The sequence below is a fragment of the Myxocyprinus asiaticus genome, chromosome 12 (genome assembly GCF_019703515.2).
Source record: "Myxocyprinus asiaticus isolate MX2 ecotype Aquarium Trade chromosome 12, UBuf_Myxa_2, whole genome shotgun sequence".
Taxonomy (NCBI): domain Eukaryota; kingdom Metazoa; phylum Chordata; class Actinopteri; order Cypriniformes; family Catostomidae; genus Myxocyprinus; species Myxocyprinus asiaticus.
The window spans coordinates 11,693,672-11,715,676 of NC_059355.1; the positions used below are offsets into that span (position 1 = coordinate 11,693,672).

At 36.4% G+C, this 22,005-nt stretch overlaps 1 protein-coding gene across 2 annotated transcripts; it reads left to right on the forward strand.

The window, feature by feature from the left end:
• The first annotated feature begins 1,222 nt into the window (after positions 1 to 1,222).
• On the forward strand, positions 1,223 to 20,283 carry LOC127448668 (peptidyl-prolyl cis-trans isomerase G-like). 2 transcript variants are annotated; one of them, XM_051711381.1, is made up of 13 exons: positions 1,223 to 1,365; positions 3,093 to 3,157; positions 3,250 to 3,324; positions 10,732 to 10,839; positions 10,923 to 10,967; positions 11,199 to 11,286; positions 11,542 to 11,571; positions 12,589 to 12,728; positions 14,311 to 14,467; positions 15,164 to 15,373; positions 15,476 to 15,557; positions 16,065 to 16,213; positions 18,918 to 20,283. In XM_051711381.1, exons 2-13 carry the CDS (start codon positions 3,097 to 3,099, stop codon positions 19,834 to 19,836), a joined length of 2,064 nt encoding a protein of 687 aa, XP_051567341.1. In that variant the 5' UTR covers positions 1,223 to 1,365; positions 3,093 to 3,096; the 3' UTR covers positions 19,837 to 20,283. The 2 variants fall into 2 exon arrangements, with proteins under 2 accessions (XP_051567341.1, XP_051567342.1); XM_051711382.1 differs by lacking the exons at positions 1,223 to 1,365; positions 3,093 to 3,157; positions 3,250 to 3,324 and having other exon boundaries at positions 10,737 to 10,839; positions 11,496 to 11,571.
• The last annotated feature ends 1,722 nt before the right edge of the window (positions 20,284 to 22,005 follow it).

Consider the following 22,005-nt stretch of genomic DNA (forward strand, 5'->3'; position numbering starts at 1 on the left):
GAATAGTCATCCACACAATGTAAATACATCAGAATAGGTAATTTACCTCCATACCATGTAAACAAATATTAAAATTTTTTTATTAAAAAAAAAAAAAAAAAAAATCAGTTTAGCACCACACACCCTTTCTTTACCTGTGTGATTGTGTAATAATTGTGTTTGTTCAAAATGTTCGAAATGCAATAAATGCAGAATATTGAAAGTGTTGGTATAGTATAGGACTACCAGTCATTACACATTTTAAGTTTTCATGCATTTCAAATCTATTGATTTTCACTTCTGAAAATATAGATTAAAACACTGGAGTCGTATGGATTAATTTTATGCTGCCTTAATGTGCTATTTGGAGCGTCACATTTTTGGCACCCATTCACTTGCATTGTATGGACCTACAGAGCTGAGATATTCCTCTAATAATCATAATTTGTGTTCTGCAAAAGAAAGAAAGTCATACACATCTGGGATGGAATGAGGGGGAGTAAATGATGATAGAATTTTCATTTTTGGGTGACTATTCCCCAACAATGTTGTTCCATCCTGTGAACAACAGGACAAAAAAAAAAAGCAACATATACAAAATTATGTCACTGGACGTAACGATTGGTTTTTCCCTTCTTCAAGAATGAACAACACTAGAGTAAATCATTTATGTCCTTTGATAATGATTTAGGTCGAATTTAATGAAAAATAAGCAAGTTGTGATCTGTGGCACGGAAGAAATTTGAACAGCCTCCGGAGTTGTAGCCGGGCGCCGCCGACAGACGCCGAGTGGCGGCGCCGGTGTGCTTATCTTCATTTAAAACAGTTGTTTCGAATTTTTAGAACGCGTCATGTCGTCCGCCGTAGTTTCAGCTCAGGCGGTAAGCGTTATTTTTTTCCCCCACCCGTATTCTGGCAGGTCCCGCCTTCTGCGTTCGGATTGTCTAGGGAAAAATTGGTTTGTCAAAAAAAAAAAAAAAAAATCGTATTTATATCGCTCATTATTGTTCAGGACAAAGTGATATGACACATATAAATAACTATTTTCTTTCCAGTACATTTATTCAGTCATTTACTTTTAATACAAAGAAAATCACAAATAGTTTTCTACCGTCGGAACGACATATAGAATCGATAACCATCCAATCAGAAGGCGTCGTCAAGTTGGTGACGTATAGACAACTTTCGTCCAATCATTTGACGTCTATATATCATTCGCGGGAGTTGCCGGAATACGGGTGGAAAAAAAATAAAAAATAACACTAACGCACCGCTACGTCACGCGCCATCTTTAGAGAACCGCGCGCCGAGGACACATGAACAGTCTTTAATGCTGTTTATTTTTCCATTTACTTTAATTGTATTTGCTTAACGTGGACCAGACATGTAAGTTGTATTTTCTTCTGTTGATCAGACCTCTTTAGCTTGAAAGCGTATTGGAACAGAGAATAGGGAAGGAATCGTCTAAGAACACACGAATGGCAACGAGTAGCATGTTAGCATGCTAACCGTTCAGTTACTAAACAGATAAACATTGCGATTTTACTGCAGATTTGAGAGAATAGTGCTGACTTTCTGTTGATGACTATGTCGTTTAAACATCATCAGGGACTAGATTTGCCGAAGTTTGAAGTGTGTAAAATTGCATGTTATGTTGGTGCAGTGTGACTCGCTCTAGAACGCATGCAAAATCATGAAAACAAATGTTTTAAAGGTGTGTTTTTATGTTGAAGTTGATTATTTGCTCTATGATATTATAAGCACAAGTCACACACTATGGTTTAGTCGCTTTTTTTCCCTTCTTTTTTTGCTGGAAGAGAGCAATGAGACCTCCTCTATTTGAATTTATTCTGCTGAAAGTGAAAGCACTGAGAATGATTGACGTGATTTTGTTCTAGGAAAGGCTGCATAGAGTCCGCATAAACTATGTAAGGCTGTGTAAAGTGTTTGCTATTAAAGTATTAGGAAATTCAAAGATTCTCTTTGGCTGAAAATATCGAACGCTATAAAGAACATGTCAGCGTTGTATTATCACCCCCCAAATAGTAAGCTATATTTTGCGTAATGAATACTGAATCTTCAAGATTTTTTGCGTTGTGACATTATTTTCATGACAATTAAGCACATTTTCCCCTTTAATTCTCATAACCATAAAGAAGGGGAAAAAACTTATTGTCATTTCTGTAATGCGATTAGTATATATAAGGATTATAATAACTAATAAGCATTCAAAATTGCATTACAATAGCAATTCATTAAAAACAATGACATAAGTATATACCTCTTCCATGATGAACATGTTTTCCATTACTGAGTTCAAAGTCATTTTGAAAAAAAAATTTCTTTCTGGGGCTCAAATTAAACAAATGTCATGAGGTGTAACCATCCAGAGATAGTAAAACAAATTTCAAAGTTAAAAGCTGAAATTATTGAGAGCTAAAAAGGAAAAGTTAACATGAGCAGTCCAGATTCTGCAGAATAATTTTTTATTATGAAATCTTAAAAAGATAAGCAGTGAAAAATTAAATATGATTTTGATAATTATCAGATCCGTCAGATCAACATTTTCCCTCTTTGAAAAGTACATTTTAAAAAGTTATTTAAATGTAATAATTAAGTTGCATACAATCTCAAGTATTGAATGTGCAAAGAAAGCATTTAAGTGTCTTTTACTTGATGGTTACACCACATCATTTTTTAAAAGTCATAATTTTTTTTTAGAAGTTACTATGTTTTCCAAACATTAATGAAACCAACATGGACTCAAAGATTACATTGCTATGAACTTTTTAAACTAGATTTATTTGTATCACCTCAAACTTATTTGTCAGTGACCCTTATACATCTTGGTTGTATTTGTATTATGCAGTTTTAACTGTCATGAAAATAAAAAAATAGCTTAATTTTCTTTATGCAAAATGCTATAGTTTTTGTGACCTGGACATGAAATTCACCAGTAGAGAACGGTGCTATATTGTCATACATACAAAAATAGTTGCATTCTTATACTGTGTAGTAAAAGTTTTTGATGATGTGCTGAGACTGTACACACAGATGTGTTGCTGTACTAGTGCCTGTCTTATTTGTATTTTTATTTATTTTTTTACATACAGTACAATGGGCGTGAAGGTGCAGCGTCCTCGCTGCTTCTTTGACATCGGCATCAGTAATGTGCCTGGTACATATATATATATACACGTTATTTAAAATATCTGGAGATGTGGTATGTATTTCCCTGTTTGACCTGTTCCTCCTGCTCGCTTTCTGCAGCGGGTCGGGTGGTCATCGAACTCTTCTCTGATGTGTGTCCCAAGACTTGTGAAAACTTCCGCTGCTTATGCACAGGTAAATTTGTAGATTTTTCTGACATGGGATATATGAGGTGGTATTAATCAGGGCTTAAAAATGTCAGGCTTTTATTGATATTTGATATATATATCTCAATATATTATCGAATCCCATGAATGGCCCATGTATTTGCGCTGAAATAGCTTGGTTTCCTTTTTCTTCAATCAAGCACTATAATTTTTAACTAACAGCCATTGTTGCCAAAAAGATGTTTAAAAATGTTTTTAATGTTTAATACATAAAATAAAATACAGAAAAATTAGATTAACACAATTTTTGAATAAGTTTTTTATTTTTTATGAATTAATTTAAATGGACTGTTTGAAGTAGCATTGGGTGATATATTGAATATACGTGATATAATCACAATGATTTTGCTGGCGATATCAAATTAAGCAATATCGTCAATATCTTAATGATTTGAATGCACTTTTTACTTGGCCACTACGATTCCTAAAAAGCCTGTAATTAAACTGATTTTCTGACGCTGCAATATTAATTAAAATAACATCAGAATCGCAATATGGTCTTATGTCATTGTTAAACTGCAAAAGCCTGTGGTATAAATTTGCAATTATAAACGAATATACAGTATTTGCAATTATAAAACAGTCATGTGCACTGCACTTTCAGTTTTCTGCCAAAATATCATTCCTCACAATTTGACAATAGAGGTCACTGTTGCCCCAAACAATGCAAATGTACATTTCTGTCCTTCTAATTGGTAATTTGTACTCATGACAGAAAAGATATCGGGACCCAGCAGACAACCCAGTGGTTGAGAAACCCTGCTTTAAATCACTCCTCTGTCTAAAAGATCTTATACGCAAGAAAGGAGGTATTGCGATACTAGTCTGACATGGTCTTGCTTTTAAATTTTTTATTAATATGTGAAAAATGGAACAAAAGATATACAGTATTGGCCAAAAATATTGGCACCCTTGGTAAATATGAGCAAAGAAGGCTGTGAAAAATATGTCTTGTTTATCCTTTTGATCTTTAATTCAAAATATTTACACAAATCTAACCTTTAATTTAAGTAGAAAGTTGGGAAAAATCTCATAAGTCAATAAATATTTTTCTCCAAAACACGTTTGCCACAATTATTGGCACCCCTAGAAATCTTATTTATAAAATATATCTGAAGTATATTCTCATCATATTTTACATTTTGTTTAGTACATCTTGGTGACAAGGAACATGAAATTGTTCAGCCATGGCTTCCTGTTTCACATGGGTATATATATATATATATATATATATGAGGTAACGCACAGGCCAAATTCTCTTAGTCATCCATCACAATGGGTAAGACCAAAGAATAAAGTTATGATGTGCAGCAAAATGTTGTTGAGCTTTACAAAATGGGAAGTGGCTATAAGAAAATGGCTAAAGCATTGAAAATACCCATTTCCACCATCATGGCAACAATTAAGTGCCAATCGACTGGAGATGTTACGAATCGGCCTAAAAGAGGACGTGTGCCTATATTGTCTCCATGCACAGTGAGGATGATCAATTGAGTGGCCAAAAATTCTCCAAGGATCACAGCTGGAGAATTGCAGGAGTTAGTTGTGTCTTGGGGTCAGAAATTTTCAAACTACAATCAGACATAACCTACATCACAACAAGTTGTTTGGGAGGGTTTCAAGAAAAAAGCCTCTGCTTTCTTCCAGCAACAAACTCAAGCATCTTCAGTTTGCCAGACACTACTGGAACTTCAAATGGGATCAGATTCTATGGTCAGACAAAACAAAAATAGAGCTTTTTGGCAGGAAACACCAGAGATGAGTTTGGCGCGCACAGAGATGTAGCCATATGGAAAAGTACCTCATGCCCACGGTTAAATATTGTGGTGGATCTTTAATGTTGTGGGGCTGTTTTTATGCCAGAGGTCCTGGACATCTTGTTCGGATACATGGCATCATGGACTCAAAACCTGATTGCCTCGGCCAGAAAGCTTAAAATGGGCTGTGGTTGGTTCTTCCAGCTGGACAAGGATCCAAAACACATAAAAATCAACACAAAAATAGTTCACTGACCACAAAATCAGGTTGTGCCATGGCCATCCCCTGGCCTGAACCCCATAGAACACCTGTGGGGTGATCTGAAGTGTGGACCACCAGTGCGGACCTCTGAATTTGAAGGATCTAGAGAGATTCTGTATGGAGGAATGGTCTCAGATCACTTGCCATGTGTTCTCCAACCTCATTAGGCATTATAGGAGAAGACTCAGATCTGTTATCTTGGCAAAGGGAGGTTGCACAAAGTATTGAATACAAGGGTGCCAAAAATTGTGTCACACACATATTTGACAAAAATATTAGTTTTTTGATTAAACTTGTGTTGTTTGGAATTGTTTGATATCTTTTTGAGGATAGATTTTTGTGAATACTTTGAATGAAGAACCAAAAGGATAAACGATAAGTATATATTTTTCACAGCCTTTTGTCAAATCTGAAAGGGTGCCAATATTTTTGGCCACAACTGTACACACAGAATCAACTTAACTCCCATTATTTACCCCCATCCTGTCCCTCATCAAATATCCCTGTGGTTATAGCCTAAATTACACCATGCACACACAAGCAAGCAAGCAAACAAACAAACAAAAAATAACATTTTTAGAAAATAAAAAATATAGAAATCAACAAACAAAGAGAATAGAATTCCACAAAGAATAGAACTTACAATAACCACTGCAATTCTGTTTCTCTCCACATGATCCTCATTGAGAGCTGTCCATAGCCCTCTTTCACCGAAATTGCGATTGTTCTCGTGCTGAGCCTGTGCTCCGCTGGTTCACAGCCAGGGCAACCTGGAGCCTATAGTAAACTTGCTGCGCTTTTCCGCTGACATGAGAGCCAAAAGGTGACGTAACGGGTTACTTTCTACGTGGTAGTTTCACGTGACTACTTCAAACATAAACAAACATGGCGCGTCACGGTGTGTTTGTATACAGCTTTTACTCTTGTATTTGAGGACTTATTTAAACATACGGATTAACACAATCCATCGTTATTACATTGCTCAGCAAGATTGTCAGAGACAATATCTACACCAAAGACGACAGGTAATGTAATTACATTATATTGTATGAACTATGGCTTAACTTGCTAAGTTCTGTAAACCGTTACACTAAAAGGGCTACCAGAAAGGCCAGATACCTGTCCAATTTGGTGAACCATTCTTGAAATGGAGCGCAAATTGACTTCTGTCCTATAAGCATTATCTGTCTGCCTATCATTACACTAGTTTGGACCCAGCTTTTTGTATATTTGTCACCTACTTTAAAGACCGCCCCATCACTCAAGATAAATCAAGATACATCACAGATAAAGTTCTCTTACCCAGAACTCTTGAGTCTTGGCGCAGAACCATAGAGCATGGGCTATGTCTCCATCCTCCAACTGACATCACCAGCAGGTATGTGTGTCTTTTAAACCAAGCCTAAACAATCTAGAGCAGTGGTTCCCAACCCTGTTCCTGGAGGCCCCCAAACACTGCACATTTTGTATGTCTCCCTTTTCTGACACACTCAGTTCAGGTCTTGGAGTCTCCGTTAATGAGCTGATGAGTTGAATCAGGTGTGTTTGATTAGGGATGTATCCAAAATGTGTAGTGTTGGGGGGAGTCCAGTAGAAACGATGCGAAATCTTGAATGAGGCATATCCTTGCATCCCTAGACATGGTTTAAAAAAAAACCCTCCCTATCCTCCAATACCAAGTTCAAATCTCTTTACCATAACCTCTTAAGTGCAGTTAAGTCCCCGTCACCAAGACTCTGAATCATAGAGAAATAATACACTGATGCTCCATGCCCATTTCCAAAGGCTGTGAGCATCATACAAAGAATGTCTGCCATGTTAAAGGTGCTATATGTAATATTTTTACTGTACTAAATCATAAAATGACCATAATATGTCATTAGAGAATTAGGAAACATGCTGATACTGGCATCTCCTATAACAATGCTTTAGCCAGTATATTCTACTTTGAAGTTTCCATTTCGGGCTGGAATTTCTGTTTATGTTTTGGTCTGTGTGATCCTGCCCACTCACCAATAGTATTTTGACACCGCCGGGTTGCCAGCTTTGAACAAGTTTGCAGGGAAACAACACTGCGTGCTGCAGCCATGGAAGCCAGCAAACGAACTGGATCAGAGATAACAGATTCCACCTGACCTAAAAAGCCTCACCATCCATCTAAAAACCACCTTGACCAGAAGCATAGTAAAACAAGGATAAATATTGGAGATGCCTTTGGAGATGGAGACAGTTTAAAGCTCAGAAATCCTTTAAAATATTCTGGCAACCCGCATGAGCTTCGAGTTTGAGAGTTGTCTCCAAAATATCGGAGACAACTCTTCAATATTTTGAATTTGGACTGCAGTACCCATTTCAAACGCTTGTTGTCAGTCTTGCATATAGCACCTTCAAGGACTGTGTACTACCACAAATAATAATACAAAATAGATGCCGCAACTGTAAATACCTGAAAAATGGAGACTTGGAAATCCCAAATTGCGGGGTTATATTTTGAAATTATCTCAAAGTTCGGTTTTCATAAAGGTCACCAAGTGTAGCAACACCCCTCTCAATCCATTGTTTCCAGCAAAAGGGGGACTTGTTAATACGTAATTTGGGGTTCAGCCATATGCTTGAGGAAACATTTAGTTAAGTATCAGAATTGAACATGCGAGAAGCCTTTGTCCATACTAAATGTGTGAAATAATAGGATGCATTTTTACTTCTCTAGACAATTTGACAAAGACTTTGCAATGGTGAGATTGGGGTAAGGACTGCTTGTTCAATGTTGTACCAGGAAGGGGCGCACACTGGTGGAAGAGACCAGTGGGCCAAGTGTCGTAATAAAAGAAAATTTTGGGGAGGCCTAAACCTTCCTTGTCAGTTGTTCTATGTAACTTACTGAAATGCAACTGACATGAACAGCCGGCTCAATGAACATTTGTTTGACCGTCTGAGGAAACGAAACGGTTTTATTTGTATTTATTTATTTTTTGTGCTGGTTCCGCTAGCGGCTGGAGTTTGTTTTGTGGAGTAACACACCTTCGATACAGTTTTGTGCATTAATCTACACGTTCTGTAGTTTTATAGATTATTTTCTGTAATGTAATTCTGTCTCACAAAATTTGTACAGAAGCACCGGACTTGTACATGGACTGTTTGAGTTTAGCGGGATGGACGCCGGTTGGTGCTGTCGTGCATGGGGTTAATGGGCACGTTTTTCTTTGTTTATTTGGTTCGGGGGGAAGTTCGAGGTTTGACTAAGGCACTAATGTTGGAATGTGGTCTTTATAATTTTATTTTTGACACAATCTATTTTTTCTAATATGTCGAAATGTCATATGTTAATGAGTGGATTATCTCTCTCCACGTCTAATGTGAATGGGTTGGGGCACCCCATAAAAAGCAGGAAGGTTATTTATTTTCTTAAACTTAAGAAATATGATAGTGTTTCTTCAAGAAACACATCTTTCCTTGCAGGAAGCTAACAAATTTGGGAAGATATGGGGTGGACATGTTTTCTTTAGTGCTGGCTCAAGTAAGAGCAGGGGAGTTAGTACACTGATAAGTAAACATCTGCAATTCAAATGTCTCAAACAGATTAAAGATAAATTAGGAAGAGTCATTATGGTTTTAACAGAAATTCAGGGGCAAAGGTTGATTTTGGCTAATATTTACGCACCTAACGCTGATGATAAGGGCTTTTTTATAGATCTTGAAGGGATGTTGCAAGCCGCTGGCACCCCTCATGATATATTATTGGGAGGAGACTTTAATCTATTGATGGACACAGTCCTTGATCATAGTGAAGCAAAAGTGTGCAAGCCCCCTAAAGCAACATTGACACTTCACAGGATGTGTAAAAATCTTGGTCTTATAGATATTTGGAGACTTTTGAAGCCATCTGGTAGGGACTATACATTTTTTCATCAGTCCGTAAGATTTATTCTAGAATAGATTTTTTTTCTTTTTTTTTGTTTTTTTTGTATCTAAGTCCCTCATTTCTTCTGTCGTTGATTGCTCAGTTGGAAACATCTTAGTCTTAGATCACACCCTGGTGAGTTTAGAGGTGTTGCCACATATGGAGAAAAACAAATCATATAGTTGCTTTAATGTATCCCTTTTGCAAAATCCTGATTTCCAACAAATGTTAAAGGCTGAAATCAATGTTTATATGAAGACCAACTGGTCCTCAGTATCCTCTGTGGGCATGGCTTGGGCGGCACTTAAGGCGGTTCTTAGGGGTCAGATTATACAGTATGCCTCATTCATCAAAAAATCTAAAGCACGAGAACTCGTGGAGTTGGAAGAGAATATTATAAGTACTGAGACAGAACTGAAGTGCTGAATGTCATCTGATGGCCTCAGAGAATTGACCCGATTGAAATACAGATATAATGCTATTTTGTCGCGAATGTGGAGTTTTGGTTATTTAGGGCAAGACAGTCATATTGAGTCAGGGGACAAAGCAGGGAAGCTTTTGGCTAGATATGTAAAGCGGAGAGAGTCTTTCTACCATTCCCTCAGTGAAATCTGCTGGTGGTGAAATATTTACCTTGGCCATTGATATGAATAATGCTTTTAAAGAATTCTATCTTGATCTTTATAGTTCCACGCCTTTGTCTACTGATGAAGCTATTAGAAACTTTGTGGAACCATTAGAACTCCCTAAACTGATGACTGAGCAAAAAAAATTCTCTTTATTCTGAGAGAACCTTGGAGGAGCTTGACGAGGTAGTTAAGGCCCTGCCTACAGGCAAGGCTCCGGGGCCAGATGGCTTTGCCACTGAATTTTTTTAGATCTTATGCTACAGAACTGGCTCCACTTTTGTTAGAAGTTTATACAGAATCATTAAAGAATGGAAAGCTTCCACCAACCATGACACAAGCCCGGATCAGTCTGATTCTTAAAAAGGACAGATCCAAGCGAGTGTAAGAGTTACCGTCCAATTTCCCTGATCCAGCTAGACGTTAAAAATTGTGTCAAATTTTGGCTAACCGATTAAGTAAAGTTATAACATCTCTTATACATACAGATCCGGTGGGGTTCATTCGGGGCCGCAGCTCTTCTGATAACATTAGGCATTTCATTAGTATCATGTGGTCAGTGGCGAATGATCAGACTCCGGTCGTGGCCATCTCACTTGACGCCGACATCACTAGTTTCACACCCTGGCCACTATTTAATATATTTGGCGACTTCCCATATCCATGGTTTTGCCATTTCCCAATATTGTCGATCATCATCTTTTCGCAATCGTGATCATTGTAAGACATCGTCGATTCCATCGTCACATCTTCCAGCTCTAGTGTGAATGCTTAGTGGTGTGTTTTGTATATTCCTTAATAAATTAAACTAAGATCTCTCTGCCTGCAGGTGAGAAAGGAATCGGCATAACCACTCAGAAACCATTGTACTACAAAGGATGTCTGTTCCACAGGATAGTGAAGGACTTCATGATACAAGGAGGAGACTTCAGTGAAGGTACTGTTGTCTGTTGCTTCATATCATTGCATTATTGTACTGGCTGTGTGAAATCATATTTAATGATTTATTTGTAATAACAGGAAATGGCAGAGGTGGTGAATCCATATATGGTGGTTTCTTTGAAGGTGGGTTTCATTTTTTTTTTTACTTCGCCAGCCTACATAAATTTATATAGTTAATGGACAGCCTGGATAAATCAAGGAATTTTACAATTTTGCTGGAGTCAGCCTGAATGAAAATCACTTACAGTGATCACAAACGACTAGAAAGCCCATTGAAATTCATTGGTTAAAAAGTGTGACAGCTTTTTTTTTTTTTCTTCAACATTTCAGTATTCTAATTTCCATCTCTTCTAGATGAAAGCTTCTCAATGAAACACAACAAGGACTTCCTGCTGTCAATGGCAAACAGAGGGAAAGACACCAATGGCTCACAATTCTTTATGTGAGTCTGGCACACTGACCTCTAAGTGGAGCATCATTAGTGTCGCATTGGATAATGGAGAGGATAATCTGTAAAATCTTTCTTTCTTGCTGCCTTGATGTATAATGAGTGTAAATGTCCTCGGTGCATTGGTTTAGTTGTGAACAGCATATAACAGTGTCACGAATGGATTTATGGTGTGCATTAATCACTGTTTTTGTGTTCGTTAGATTTGTATTTACATTCTGCCTCACTGTTTTGTGTCCCTGACCATAGAACTACAAAACCAACTCCTCACTTGGATGGGTAAGCGCCTTTTCATTTAAGTATCGAAGCTTTCAGAATGTACGCGTAGAGGTCAACCGATATTGTATTTTCCTGATATGATAACTAAGGTGGTGGGAGAATTCAATAAACGATTAATCGGCCGATAGTTTTTAACATTGTTTTTTTTTAACATTCTATAAATCATTCTTAATCTTTCCTTACTATGATGGGCACAGACATGGAGGCTACAAGAGTCCAAAATGAATAAAATTCAAGAAGCAGTGTATTGTGCAATCCAAATCCCAATAATAAGCAGAAAAAAATGAAGTTTTGGAGCATAATGCAGGACTGTTAACAAACCCGAAATACACTTATTTATTTACAAACTCTTATTTTGGAATGAAAGGGACTTGGCTCCATTACAGTGCTTTAAGTTTTTACTACCAAATTAAGCTTTTTATAGCCTATACTGTATATTCACCATATTAAAGATTTTGAATGTAAATATATACTGTATATATAAATGTATTTCAGCAGATTATGTTTTTTGTTATTATTCACAAGATATGAAGTTGGATACCTGAAGTACAGTATGTGCTGAGTGGCATGTTCCCATGTAGTCATAGTTTTCTTTTAATGCCCTTGCTTCAATTTAGAACAATTCATTTATCTAATCAAAATGACCAAATTTGCATTGAAGTGTGGATAAATTGTGGATGAATACTGTCAGTCAGTTGATTTGACTGTTGAGTCCTCCAGCGCCGGCCACAGAGAAACATGGAGGAATAAAAAACTGTCAGCATAGATTTTTGCTGATAACCGATAGTTCCAAAAAGCAACTATCGGCACAGATTAATCTGTAGGCCTAAAAACTGACATATCGGTCTACCTCTAGTACGCAATATAACAGGATTATAGAAGAATATAGTGTTGTCTTTGAATAAGGTACTAGTTTGCAGCACTTGTTGGTGCTTCATATACATTGGTACTGTCTTTGTACTATGTATGTGCTCTGAGCACAGTGTTTAAAATGTGTCCCCCCCCCCCCTTCCCCAGAATTCATGTGGTGTTTGGTCAGGTGATCTCCGGCCAGGAGGTGATCCAGATGATCGAGAGTCAGAAGACAGACCCCAACAGCCAACCCTACGCCGAGGTCAAAGTGCTCAACTGTGGAGAACTAATTCCAAAATCTAAAGGTGACATTTCAAAATTTCCTCATGTTCGTTTGTTTGTTTACTGTTTGGAAGAACTGTAGCGTGCACAATTCCTTACTTTACCCTGAATTTGTAATGCTCCCATCTAGAAGAATGTATAGGGTCCCCAAATCTCTTAGAACTATTTATAAAAATGATTTTATACCAATGGCAGTTAGAGCACTGAATGAAAGGAAGGGTTGCTTTTATGTAATCATGATTATTTTTATTTGGTGCTTGTGTTTTAATGTTGTTGTTTGATTATGATTGCTGTCTGTATCCTACTTGGGTATGTGTACTACTTTTTCTTTCTTGTGAGAAGCCAAAGGAAAATTTCCACATTTGTGGATAATCAAGTTCAATCTATATGTGTGTGTAAAAAAAAAAATATATATATATATATATATATATATATATATATATATATATATATATATATATTAAATAATTAAAATATGTATTCTAAAAACAGAATAAATGAAACTGCTTTAGGAAAAGTTTTTGTCATCATTGCTTACCCTCTAGTCCTTCAAAACTTGTATGACTTTTTTCGTCAGTGGAACACAAGGATGAGGGAAGAGAGGATTATGGTTAAGCTCCAAAAGCACATAAAAACACCACAAAAGTAATCCATATCACTTGTGCGTTATATTTCAAGTCTTCTGAAGTCATACGATTGCATATGTTAGGCACAGACTAAAATTTAAGTCTTAAATCACTGAATCAATTCAATCACCTCTTCTCCCATTCAGATCAGTGAGCTCACCTGACACCATGTAAGGAAAAAAGTTTTCACAACCTTAAAGGGGTCATGACATGCTGTTTTTTTTTTTTTTTTTTTTTTAATTATTTTAATGTTTCTTGAGGTTGACTTGTAAAGTTTTTTTGCACAAAATATGTGGCAATACATTCGTTTGTAAAACATGGATCATTTTCCAGCCTCATTCTGCACCTCTGTCAGAAACGCACTGTTTTGGTGCTGCTTCTCCTTGAAGACTTGACAGTAAATGCCCACCATTATGACTCACTCTCTCACTGCTCACCTCTACTGGGCGGGGCTATGGAGATTATAAGGTAAGTAGCCATTGATGTGTTGAGGCGGTCAGATGCAAATGTGTACCACAATGTGGAGAAAGTAGAAAACAAGTCTTTTTGGCTGCTTGGTTGCAACAAATGCTGTTTTTGCAGTGAGGAGGAAGTTTTGAGTTCTGAAACTTACATTGTTTTTATAGTAAAATGACCTCATATGTTGAAAGATCAAGGAAAATTTGATGCCTCATGTCATGACCCCTTTAAAGGAAATCAAATGTCCCTATTTTATTAAATGACTAAGTTAAATAGGAATAAAAACAAATTCTAAAAGCATATGTATTACACTAACAGCTTACACTGTCAGTGACTTAAACTAAACAGACAATTCAATCATTAATCGCAATTATTTGCATGATAATTAATTGTCAGTCAAAATATGATAATCATGACAGCCCGATGGGTGATAAGTGGCCTATGGGCCACAATGAGACAGTAACATAAAACAAATGATAAAAGTGCGTTTTAATGCATTGTTCAAATTTCTGTTGTCCAGCAAAGAAAGAGAAGAAACATCAGTCTTCCGTTGAGAGTGACGGCGAGTCTTCCTCAGACAGCTCCACAGACCCAGAGGAGAATCAGAAGGATGAGAAGAAACACAAGAAAGAACACAAGAAAAAGGAACAAAAACACAAGAAGAAAGAAAAGAAGGGGTACTTGACAAATACATCCTCAATTTACACACACAGAGCATCATTTAAATACTGCATGTTATTTTATATCTTCAGATTAAATGCTTCAAAGTTTCTTGAAAACATTACTTCATGCACAACCTTTCAGAAGTGTGGGCACACCTACTCAGTCTTTTATTATTGCTGTTTTCCACATTTTATAATGTTAAAGTTATAGATACTATACAATAACACAAATGAAAGTATGGGAATTATGTAGTGAGTGTGACCCAGTAAAAAATAAATCAATGAAAATGTATATACGAGTTTCTTCAAGTAGCCACCCAATTTGTCTAGATTACCGCTCTGCACAATTTGGATGTTCTGTCAACCAACTTCATCTTGGGATGCTTTTTTAACAGTATTCAAAGAATTCAAATGTATGCTTCTCACTTGATGACTGCTTTTCCTTCAGTGTCTGCTCCAAATCATTTAAGTTTTAAATGTAATTTTTTGTTTGGTATAGAAATTCATATGTAAGCACAATTTATATTTGTATATAAAACAAATTTTAAACATTTCAGTGCCAGCCAAAAGCCTTTTAAGGGCATGGGAAACATAAATTCAGTTTTGTGTCCAGACTTTTGAGTCGTAGTTTTACTTAAGTTTTAAGCTACATATAAACATTTAAATACCAGGAACATTTGTAATATTCCACAGTCGTGTCTTTCTGTGTAGGTCTGAAGAGGAAGAGGCTGATGCCCAACCAAAGTCATCCATCCGCCCTGAGGAAGTCCCACATGTTCCAGAAAACCGCTTCCTAATGAGACGAAGCCCCCAGAAGGCCAAAGAAGAGGAGCGAGGCAAAGAACAGCGCAAGGAGGACTCTGGGAGAGAGAGGCAGAGAGAGAAAGAGAGAGACAGGGAGAGAGAAAGAGAAAGAGAGAGGTAGGAGATTGTGTAAAAAGAATTGTCCAGGATAATTTATTTGCAAAGACTGATGAAATGTCTTAAGATGTGTGATCTTCTAAACTCTTTGTTACATTCCAGACCTATGGCGAACTCTAGGCCAACTCGCACAAGACTGGTGATGACCAGGTCAGGGCGAAGAATTAAAGGAAGAGGTCCCAGGGTGAGAGAATAAATTAGTGTTTGCTTTGAAGTGAGAGTGACGCAAATATATGGACAGATAATGTCATTGCATGTGATAACGTGTCATTTATTTATTTTTTTAAGAAAGATTGCCCATAGATGTCTGTTAGTGATAAAAAGATAGATGTTCTGTTCAAAGGAAGACAAAGTATTTGGACACTTTTTGGTTGTCAAACATTAGTGGAACATGTTCATAGTTAATGAGATGAACTACTGCTGAGACAAGCTCTTGCATCATTTGTTTATTAGTAATGCAATGACATTCATATATAATATATATATCTTTTTTTATGTATATATATATATATATATATACTTGAGTGTCCAAGTACTTTTAGGGCCACTCTGTATTGTTTTACATATTACAATTTTTGAACATCTTGACATTTTGAATTAAATCGTTTGTTTTTTTTTTTTTTTTTAACAAATAAACGTTTTTATTTATTTTTTTAACTTGTCTTTCTTTGGCTATTGATCTCTTCTGTAGCGCTATCGGACGCCATCTCGATCACGTTCACGGTCATGGGACCGGTTTCGACGCAGTGAGACACCTCCACACTGGCGGCAGGAAATGCAAAGGACACAGAAAGCTAAAGCCAACACCTCCACCCAAGAACGATGGATCAAAGGCGACAAGTGCGGCCATTATGTCAACTTAACATATTAGACATCCGTTTTAAAGTGCATGCTAATATTGCATCCAAGATTCATGTAATGCAGACTTAAAGGAATAATTTACCTAAAAATGAAAATCCTGTAATTTACTCTCCATTATGTTGTTATGTTGCTGTTATTTCTTGTGGAACACAAAAGGAAAATCAGTTAACTCTTCCATACAACGAAAGATCATTGTATCTACAGCTTTCACCCAAAACGGATGACAGAACACCATAAAAGCACCTTTAAAATAGTCCAAATGACTTGTGTGCTACATTTCAATACTTGGAATCTAACCACGATCACCACTAAGATTTCAGACCTTTGGCAAAGGTGAATATTATCAACTTGACGTTTGGTCTGTTCCTGACACAGTGCTATTGAATGAAAAATAATTGCATACATTTTTCCTTTTGTGAAACATGGAAAAAATAATAGCATATTATGGCAAGACTAATTTACTTTTAATCATTTACAGGATTTGAATTATAGAGATCAACAGTCAAATTTTCACTAGTTAAAATGCTGATTCTTGGAATTAGGAATTGAATTACTGCTAGAGAAAATTGTAATTTTTGATATCAGAAATTAAGTTTGCATTAGTTAAAATGTTAATTCTTGATATAAAAATGAAGTTATTACTCACAAAAAAGCACGTTCTTGATATTAAAAATGGAATTTCAACTAGTAAACTAATTATCTGTAACTGCATTATCTAACAATATGTCTTATTCAAAATGCAATTACAGATATCTGTACATATTTATACTAGTTGAAATCTCCAATTTCACATGTCAGTGGTGCACTTTTTTTTTTACTTTTTGTCTATAATTGTTACTAGTACAAATTTCCATTCATTTTGTTGATAAGGAAATTACAACTAGTGAAAAATTATAAATCTTTATCTGTAAATGTATTTTAGCATGTTAGATTCAGTATTTCAGATCAATAAATTGGAGTGTAATTAAAGATCTTAAAAGGCTTTCTTGCTAACTACAAGCACATTGCAGATATCAGAAACTGACATTGCCACTAGTGAAAACCAAATTACAGATATAAAAAATTAGAATACTAAATTGTAATTCAGTTGTGATAAGGAATGGACTTTTAACCTCTTAAAATCTGCGGGTCCGTGGGGAAGCGCTATATGGCAAGGCGTTTTAACACTTAAAACCCTGAAGTCCCTGGATGCACAAGTTAATCATATGTGGTAGCATTTGAAAGCTTAGAACTTTTCAGAGAACTCCATTACTTTTGCATTTAGTTACATAAAATAACAAAATAAGGCCCAAAATCATTTGTCGCAAATTAGCCCCACTTGGAGGTTACGTTGTAGAAATTTAAATGAATATAAAAGTCCTTCACATAGCACTTAAATAGACAAGTCGTATATCAAATGAAAGCTCTCATTCTCAGGAATGTGAATGCATAGTTTAATTTGTTGCCCACAGTGAAATATTTCAGTAAGGCATAAAATGCCAGTGTCTCTTTTCTTTGCTGACCACTAATCTGTAATCCCCAAATAGCCTCAAACTTTATAGTTAAATCTTACCTTGGGTTGTTAGCTTTAAAATGAGTTAAAGAAATTACTTGTTTGTTAGCTTGCTTGGGTGAATAATCCAGTGTTGTCAAAAACAAATTTAGAACAAAATTTGAAGTCTGGTTGGAAAAGTATGAGAAACAAATCATCAGCAAAATAGGTTCTCATCTATAGAAGATGAAATGTTACACATCATTGTAAAGCTGGGATTCTCTGCTATTCAACAAAACCATGTGGAAACTCTCCAGCATTTCAAAAAAATTACTTGTTTGTGGGTGAGGGCTAAAATGCGTTCAAGCTCCACTCACATTTCAGGTCAGTATAATGTGAAGGAAGGTGATAGAGGACAAATTCTTTTTTTATAGTACTTGCTGCCATCCAGTTGAGTAAAATAAGACTTTTTCCTTGAAAATTGAGGACATAGAACTGAAATGGCATGCTTTTAAGCTTTAGACATAAAGATTTTTTTTTTTTTTCAACAAAAAAAGTTTATCATTAAATTGTAAACACATACAGTGTTATTTATTAATTATTGCAATCACTTCTTAGAATATATATATATATATATATATATATATATATTCTAAGTCAAATTGGAATTTCAGCTGGAAATTTGAGAATTACGTTTTGAATAGGAGTAAATGACAATTGTAAAATTCTGCTATGAAAATGCAATTACAGATATCAAGAATGTATTTCTGCGAGAAATGTCGTTTTTTTTTTTTTTTTTTTTTTTTTATGTCAAGAATTATCATTTTTACCAGTGCAAATGTAATTACTGATTTGATAAATTAGCATTTTCACTTATTAGTAATTCCATTCCTTATATCAAGCATATGCATTAACTACTGAAAATTTAATTATGAATCTATCAATCATATCGTGTATGTAGTTAAATTACAAAAGCACTTGGAATAAGCATACAGGTTTACAACGACAAGGGGAGGGTGATCGAATAATGACAATTTTAGGTCAGGGTGAACTAATTTAGGAAATTCTATGTGCTAGGAATAAAGTTTTTATCTTTGTATTCAATTGTAAAAATCATGATTTTAGGTCATTTGTTATGAATGCACTCAAGCATATGAAGTATTACTATTCATATTAAATTATGTTCTTTATGTTATTTGTTTGACTTTTCAGAGGGGACATGTCAGAAGAAAAGACTGAAGCCACCGAGCCAGCTGTCAAAGAGAACAAATCAGCAGGACAGGAAGAAGCAAAAAAAAACTCTGACAGAGACAAGAAAGAAAAACGCAATAAATCGCACAGTCCTTCCAGAGGAAGAGAGAGGAAGAGGGAGAGACATTGCTCGAAGAGCAGAGACAGGGACACTCGCAAAAAGACTGATGCGGATGGAGAAAAGACGAAAGCTCGCAGCCGAAGCAAGAGTAAAGAAAAGAAGAGAGAGAAGGATGAAAAGAGCGGCAATGCAGATGACAAACTGGGACGCTCGAGCAGCAAAGACAAAGACACCAAAGAACGAGACAAGAAAGAACAAGACGACAAGAGCAAGGAAAGGACCAAACAATATTCCGAAGGTAATGAAAAGGAGAAAATGAAGGAGGTGGAAAAGAAAAAGAATGGAGAGCAGCGACGCGACAGATCGGAAAGCAGAGAAAAGGGCCACAATGCCACACGGAGGTCCCGCTCGATGGGGCGTGGCCAACGTGGCCAATCACGTGACAGTGGGCGCATCAGACATCACAGCAGCAGCCGAGACCGAAGATCATCTCGCCGGTCCAGAAGCAGAGAGCGAGACCGGACTCGGGACCGTAGAAGAGATGCAGAAGACAGAAATAGGAAGAGTATGGATGAGTCGAAGAGCAGAGAGACCAGAGGGAGAGACAGGGGCTCGAAAGAATGTTCCTCACAGAGACATCGGAGCAAAGATATGGATGATAGACAGAGCAGCAGCAGGAAAAGGAAGAAGAGCCACAGTGGAAGCAGTGATTCTGAGAGCGATGGGGATAAACAGAAGAAAAGAAAAAGGAGTGAGAGCCCAAAATCAAAAGAGAGGGCAAAGGACAAATCGAAAAGCCCAAGAAAAGACGCAAAGTAAAAGGACTCTAGTGACAGTGATTGAGATTCTGCATGTACTTAATTTTATTCATGTTTTGCTGTACAGTGATCGAGGCAAAGAGACTTGGTGTATTTTAGTCATCGTGTAAACTGGACATGCCCTGGTCCTAAATTCCTGCATATTTTTCTTCTCGACTTGATACAGATGGCAAAATCCTAATTTGTTGCTTTTGTCTTTTCATTTGTGTTCTCTCATTTTCATCACTCATATCCAGTCATAACTAACGTTTAGTGAGGAGGATAAAAGTTCCTTATTAAAAATGGTTGCTTAAAAATTTTTTTCTCTGAAGTTTCTGTCTTGACCTGTTTTTTAAAAGGGGTTTGTTGGGGACATGATTGGAATTTTGTAAGGGCTTTATGTTTGTAAAGAGATCACATTTGACATTGTAGGTTCTGTTGAATTTGAGAAATAAAATCGATACTGAACCTGTGACCATGGCTTCAAATGTCCTATTGACAGAGATGTCTGTTTCTGAAGTAAAATTAGCCTTAATATATTTAACAGGGTTCCTGCAGGTCTGATAAAAAGTCTTAAAAGGAATAGTTCACCCAAAAATGAGATTCTCTTGTCATTTACTCACCCTCATGCCATCCCAGATGTGTATGACTTCCTTCAATCTGCTGAACTCAAATTAAGATTTTTAGAAGAATTTTGGGCCATACAATGCAAGTGAATGGGTGCCAAAAGTTTTTCCAAAAGTCACATAAATCGGCAATAAATTAATCCATAAAACTCAAGTGGTTAAATCAATGTCTTCAGAAGTGATACATTATGTTAGGTGTGGGTGAGAAACATAAATATTTGAGTCCATTTTTACTATAAATTCTCCCTGTTCAGTCAGTCTCCACTTTAACATTTACTTTCACATTCTTCATGCATGTTGTCCCCTACTGGGCAAGGAGAAGAATTTCTAGCGAAAAATTACTTGATCTGTTTCTCACCCACACCTATAATATCACTTCTGAAGACATGGAATAAAACACTGGAGTTGTATGGATTACTTTTATGATGCCTTTATGTGCTTTTTGGATTGTTAAAATGTTGGCACCCATTCACTTTCATTGTATGTACCTAAAGAGCTGAAATATTCTCCTAAAAGTCTTTGTGTTCTGCTGATGAAAGAAAGTCATACGCATCTGGGATAGCATGAGGGTGCGTTAATGATGAGAGATTTTTCATTTTTGGGTGAACTATCCCTTTAAATTGCCCTTTCGACTTAAAGTCTTTAATTCATAATGTCATGGTATTAAATGTTGCAGGAGGGATTGGTTTCTCATTCTGGGCACAAATAGCTTCCATACCAAATTTGTGATCACTAGGATGCACTTTAGGTGGCGCCACCACCAGTTAAAAAATGCACTTATTTTGCACATATTTTTTTAATTAAAGCTCCGGCCATTACAGTTGCTGCCATCTTGGATTGACGTTTATTGTTTATTCGCTACTATTCCTTCAAACTTTGCCCGATTTACTTAAACAGTGGCTCAAAAGGATTTCCAGACTGATCCACACGGAATGAATAATACCGAATTTTGATTTTGTTGAAAAGTTACGTTAGCTCAAATTTAACTAGGTCAACATAAAACAGGAATTGAGGCTATATCTCGGCAACAGTTTGTTGTATTGCAACTAAACTTGGTATGCTTCATCAGGACCATGATCTGAGGGTACATGCAAAGATTGGTGACAGCGCCACCTATGGGTCAAGAAATGTGAAACATTTGATTTTTTTGCCCGTTACTTTTGAAGTGAATAAATCCTGAGTTTGGTGTCTATGGATTCCTTGGGTTGTGAAGATTTCAAGGATACCCATATCAGCCATACGTTGTCTCCAGCATATTGATTTTTATTAAAAAGTAAAATATCTTTTGAATGCATTGTCAGATTTATAAGAAATTTGGTATGCATCACTGACATCGTCCTGAGCAGTTTGGAGACAGTGCCACCTATTCCAGAGCTTCGGGGTATATATTTGGGTGTTGTTTAAACATTATTCAAGTGAAACACCAGTGTCGTAGAGGCATAAAGCTTATATAATGGGTCTGATCAAAAGGTAAAAGTTATTTCCTCCTTATGGTGGTTGGTGGTCGAGGTATTCAAGCCTTTTCTTACTTTTTGTCAAATGAATTACAAAGTGATGGAGATCTG

What these genes read in the sequence shown, in the direction of transcription:
- LOC127448668 (XM_051711381.1), top strand. Translation starts at nt 3,097, where the DNA reads ATGGGCGTGAAGGTGCAGCGTCCTCGCTGCTTCTTTGACATCGGCATC. An exon ending in CGGCATCAGTAATGTGCCTG is followed by an intron (nt 3,158 to 3,249) that starts GTACATATATAT and finishes CGCTTTCTGCAG; the next exon opens with CGGGTCGGGTGGTCATCGAA. An exon ending in AATGGCTCACAATTCTTTAT is followed by an intron (nt 11,287 to 11,541) that starts GTGAGTCTGGCA and finishes CCCTGACCATAG; the next exon opens with AACTACAAAACCAACTCCTC.